Source organism: Passer domesticus, chromosome 19 (genome assembly GCF_036417665.1).
Source record: "Passer domesticus isolate bPasDom1 chromosome 19, bPasDom1.hap1, whole genome shotgun sequence".
In the NCBI taxonomy this organism is placed as follows: Eukaryota; Metazoa; Chordata; class Aves; order Passeriformes; family Passeridae; genus Passer; species Passer domesticus.
Window position 1 is genome coordinate 8,578,967 of NC_087492.1, and position 4,506 is coordinate 8,583,472.

Genomic DNA, 4,506 nt, shown 5'->3' on the forward strand with positions numbered 1-4,506 from the left:
ACTGTGAGACAGGAGGGTTAGACTGGGTTTTGGGAAGAAATTCTTCCCTGTGAGTGTGGTGATGCCTTGGCACAGGTTGCCCAAAGGAACTGTGTCTGCCCCATTCCTGAAAGTGTCCAGGGCCAGACTGGATGGGACTTGGAGCAACCTGGCCAGTGGAAGATGTTTCTGCCTTTGAGGTCCCTTCCAGCCCAAGCCATTCCATTCCATTCCATTCCATTCCATGACTCCATGAGTCTGTGACCCAGTGGCTGCCAGGGATGAGGTGTGCTGCCTGGCAACAGGAGTTGTGATGAAAAGGGGCATGAGCAGAGCAAGCTCCAGTCTGTGACGGACAAGGGATGAGGAAGGAGCCTGCTGGCTACTCCACCTTTTTAACATCACTTTTGCTCATTCCTTTCATTATACGTTTTAGTATCCCTGACAGGCCCAACTGGGCAGGAAGGCTTGTGACAAATCAGGGACAGAGTGTGTGCAGTCATGGCAACATCCCTGGACACACTCAGCCTCTCCCAGATGCTGGATCTCGCCATTGGGACACCCCAGAATGGATCTGTTCACTTTGCAGCCATGAGAAAACTGCTGCAGGCTGTGCTGGAGCACCTGGACGTGCAGTACCTGACCAGCCAGGAGCCGTGGCCAGGCCAGCTGAGTGGCCCCTCACTTGCTGATGTGGCTGCTGAAGTGAAAGAATTTAAGAAGGAGATGAAAGAGTATAAGAAACACACGTCCAAGGTAGAGGCTCTTCCCCGCCCCTGGGCACTCCCCCAGCAGACAGCCCCTCTCTGCTTCCTCACACAGCCGTGCTTGGCTCTGCCCTCACTGCCCTGGCAGAGCCGCTGGCAGGGGCTCTTTGCTGTCTGGATGGGCTTCAGTGCTCTGGCACTGAGCCCGGCTGGGGCAGGTGGCACTGGGACTCTCCCTGCTCACCTGGCTGTGCCATGGGCTGCCCGTGGCAGGGTGGGGCTCTTTGGGGTGTTGCTGCCCTGGCCATCACCTCTGACATCCCTGATTCTTGAACTGCTTCACAGGTTCTTCGCGAGGAGATTGGTGGGATAAAGGCAGAATATTCCCGCATAGCAGAGAACCTGAAGAAGTTCCAGGAGGCACAGGTCTGTGCAGACCACTGAGGTGGTGAATGTCGTTTTGCCTCCACTCCTCATATCTGATACCACTTTCTCCTACAGTCCGGCATGGCAGAAAACATGAAGAAGATCCAGGAGGCACGGGATGAGGTGAGCTGCTAATGGGAGCAAGTTTTGGGTCTGAGACAGCAGCCCATACCCTCTGCTCTGCTGGCTGGACGCACGGACCGCGCTGCCTGCAGAGCCCTGCCAGGCTGGCTGCGCTGGTCCCTGAGCTGTTCCCCCATGCTGAGCATACCATGTTAGAGGTTAATGCCCTGCAGGTCCCCTCAGAACCATCCCAGGGGATGGCTAACACAACCTCTCCCTCCTAGGTCACATCCCTCTCTGAGAATATCACTGAGGAGATTGACAGGATAAAGGAAGCACAGAACCACACAGCACAGAAGATTAAGGAGTTGGCTGCCTCAGTAAGCTGTGGGGTGATGTTACCTTTGAGCTGTCATGAAAAACCTCAATGTGACTCCAAGAGCATGTTTTGGGGTCAGGGTCTCAGGACTGTGTTGGGGGCCCTGGGGCTTTCTGTGCAGCTGAATGACCTCCACGCTGGGACAACATGATGGCTGTGCCCTGACTCTACTGTCACTGGTTTTCCCAGATTAAGAAGCTGGAGGAAGACCTTAAAAAGCTGAGGCAGGATGCAGCGAAGTGGAAAGAAGAGAGCAGCAATGAGATCTCTCAGCAACTCGAGTAAGGGGACAGGAGTGGGTTTCATACCCTGGGGGGCTGCAAGGGAGCCCAGATGGTCTGGCTGCATCCTGGTTTGTGGGCACAAGGTGCCCAGCAGCCCTGCAGGGGTAACCCTGCCCTTGCCCCCATCCCGCTGGCCAGGGCTTTGCTGGAGGAGACAAAGCGTGAGCTGCAGAAGATGGGAGAGCAGCAGGAGATGAGGAAGGCCATGCTGGAGCAGCTGGTGACTGAGACAACCAACAAGGTGAACGAGCAGATGAGGTCCTGGGGGAGCATTCCCAGCCCTCCTGGCTTGGTGCAGTACTCCTGGCGGGGTTCCCAGCCACATTCCCCAACTGGCTGGGGCCACTGAAGCCCACAGCATGCAGGACTGGTGGTTCCATTCATCCCATCTCTTGAGCTGATTCCTTTTGCCTTTCCTGCAGCTGGCTGAGATAGGGGAGATAGTGAAGAGTGTGCAGGAGGAGAAGGAGAAGGCAAAGGCAGAGTGCTCCAACTGCACCTTTGACATCAATGAGCATTTGGGGGAGCTCCTCCGGCGCTGTGAGAACCTCCAGGAGCAGGTGGAATCCCTGGAGTCCCGGCAGATGGCTGTGGGCAAGCTTGAAAAGATGATGAGGAATTGGGGCCAGGTAGGCAGCTGGCAGCATGGGGGACTGAGGACATCCCCTGGGGTAGACCCAAACTGCCCAAACTGGCCTGGACCAGTCAGTGGCATGGACGGAAATGAAAGCCTTGATGCAAATGTCCTGTTGACACTGAGAGGTCTTGGCCACTGTTTGAGTAATGTGGGTCTGCCCCTGTGGAGCAGCCAGACCCCCTTTGTTCAGCAACAAATGTTTTTCCTCCTTGGAGCAGAACACACAGCAGATGCAGCCCGAGGATGCAACAGCTGTACAGATGCAAAGGGACTATGAGAAGCTCAGCTTCATATCTGGGACCCTCCAGAAGGACTCTGAACAAAAGCAGAAAGAAATCAAAGTAGGTGGCTGAAAATCCTGTGGTATCAAAAAATCTCCCAGGCTCTCCTTGTGATTCCAGGCAGGATCACAAGAATGTCTCCCTGCTGACCTTTTCAGCACTGTGCTGGTCCCAAGTGCATTTCCTCAAGGTTTTTGGGCAGGGGGAGAGGGGTGTGTTCCCCTGGCCAGGATGCAGCTCCAACCTTACTGCGGTACGATCAGTTCCTTTCTGTGCTGAAAGATGCTGTTCCAGTCTCTGGAGAAGCTGCAGAAGGAGAAGGCAGATCAGCAGGACATGCTGGCAGCAATGGACATGGTACAGTCTAGAGGGGCCTCTGTACCAGCCCAGGGGCTCCCGGGCAGGGTGACAAATGCCCCTTGCCCTTGGGGGCTGGGGGGCAGAACTGGTGTGGGGAGGGAGAATTTCCTGAGCTCAGGGGGTCCCTCACCCTCCAGATGGTGGGACCAAGCTCACCAGGCTGACGGGGCAAATGGGGCCACAGCAGCCTGAAAGGGCCATGCTGGCCTGGGGGAAGCACTCCTCCCTCTCCCCTCACACACGCTGGCCCTGCCTGTCCTTCCTCATCCCTTTCCCCACTGCTCTCCTGCCCTTCCCCTCTGCTAGAAGGCAGACAAAGCTGCCTTGGGCAGCAAAGTCAATTGCAGCCAGTTTGATGTCACTATGGAGCGTCTGGATGAGAGGATGCAGGAGTTGCAGAGCCAGATTTCAGGCCAGGAGCAGCACTGGAACAATACGCAGCAGCAGCTCAGTGATGCAATGGAAGAGAAGGTGAGGGGTACCTGGTCCCCACCTTGAGGAACTGGCACCTTTGGGACTTGGCAGCCTGAGACAGCATCCCTCTGAGGATCCCCCTCCAGGCGTTTCCCTGGAGAGCTCCATGTCACCTCCTGGGGCAGCTGGCTGAGGCTGTGCACCTGTTCACAGCTGGATCGCCTGGAGTTGAAGACTTTCCGTAATCAGATGGAGGAGACATGGAAGAGAAGTATTGAGGAGATCAGGAATGAGATGAAGCAGGGTGACAGTGGTGCTGGGATTAAGAAGTGAGTGTGATGGAGACACTGATGGCTTTTTGGGGAGAGCGATGGTCCCATTCCCTCCAGCTCTCCCACACACTGCCCCTCTGGTCCCCTGCCATGGCACCAATTCCACTGCTAAATGAACCTCAGGGAAGCTGATGAAGCAGCTGCACCTTCTCCTTCCACCAGCAGCAGGTTGCAAACAGGCAAGGAAGAACAAGGAGAGGGCACCTGCAGGACAGAGCCTTCCCAAAGCAAAATGGGGCAGTGGGTGCAAAGGCTCCCAGAAGCTAGGCTGGGAGAGGGCAACTGCTCCTCCCAGGCAGGGCTGTGACACGCCGTGTCCCAGAGCTGGATCATGCCCTGCCCTCCTGCCATGCACACAGGGGACTTTGGTGCCCGAGAGGGGCTGCAAGCGCTGCAGGGGCTGCTTGGGATGGTGACATGGGTGCCTGTGGCCTTCCCCTGGCCTCAGCCAGCACCCTGGGGATGGGGAGAAACAGGCTCAAGAGCCCACTGTTCAGCCTGCAAACACCGTGACCCTGTGCCGTGAGCTGCCCAGCGCCTGGCTGCTGCCCGCCAGCTGCTGCCTGTGTGCTGCAGGGCTGTGGCCCCAGGAGCTCAGCCAGCCCTCTTCCCTCACCCTCCTCAGGCAGCTGCCAGTGCCTTTC

At 56.9% G+C, this 4,506-nt stretch overlaps 1 protein-coding gene across 1 annotated transcript; it reads left to right on the plus strand.

Moving 5' to 3' along the window:
• Window positions 1-1,063: 1,063 nt before the first annotated feature.
• LOC135283648 (glutamine-rich protein 2-like) lies at window positions 1,064-3,816 on the plus strand. The gene is made up of 8 exons (XM_064394660.1): window positions 1,064-1,235; window positions 1,460-1,555; window positions 1,744-1,835; window positions 1,977-2,079; window positions 2,261-2,467; window positions 2,694-2,816; window positions 3,039-3,587; window positions 3,744-3,816. Exons 1-7 carry the CDS (start codon window positions 1,194-1,196, stop codon window positions 3,306-3,308), a joined length of 933 nt encoding a protein of 310 aa, XP_064250730.1. The 5' UTR covers window positions 1,064-1,193; the 3' UTR covers window positions 3,309-3,587; window positions 3,744-3,816.
• The last annotated feature ends 690 nt before the right edge of the window (window positions 3,817-4,506 follow it).

What these genes read in the sequence shown, in the direction of transcription:
- LOC135283648 (XM_064394660.1), top strand. Translation starts at nt 1,194, where the DNA reads ATGGCAGAAAACATGAAGAAGATCCAGGAGGCACGGGATGAG. An exon ending in TTAAGGAGTTGGCTGCCTCA is followed by an intron (nt 1,556 to 1,743) that starts GTAAGCTGTGGG and finishes TGGTTTTCCCAG; the next exon opens with ATTAAGAAGCTGGAGGAAGA. An exon ending in TGACTGAGACAACCAACAAG is followed by an intron (nt 2,080 to 2,260) that starts GTGAACGAGCAG and finishes CCTTTCCTGCAG; the next exon opens with CTGGCTGAGATAGGGGAGAT.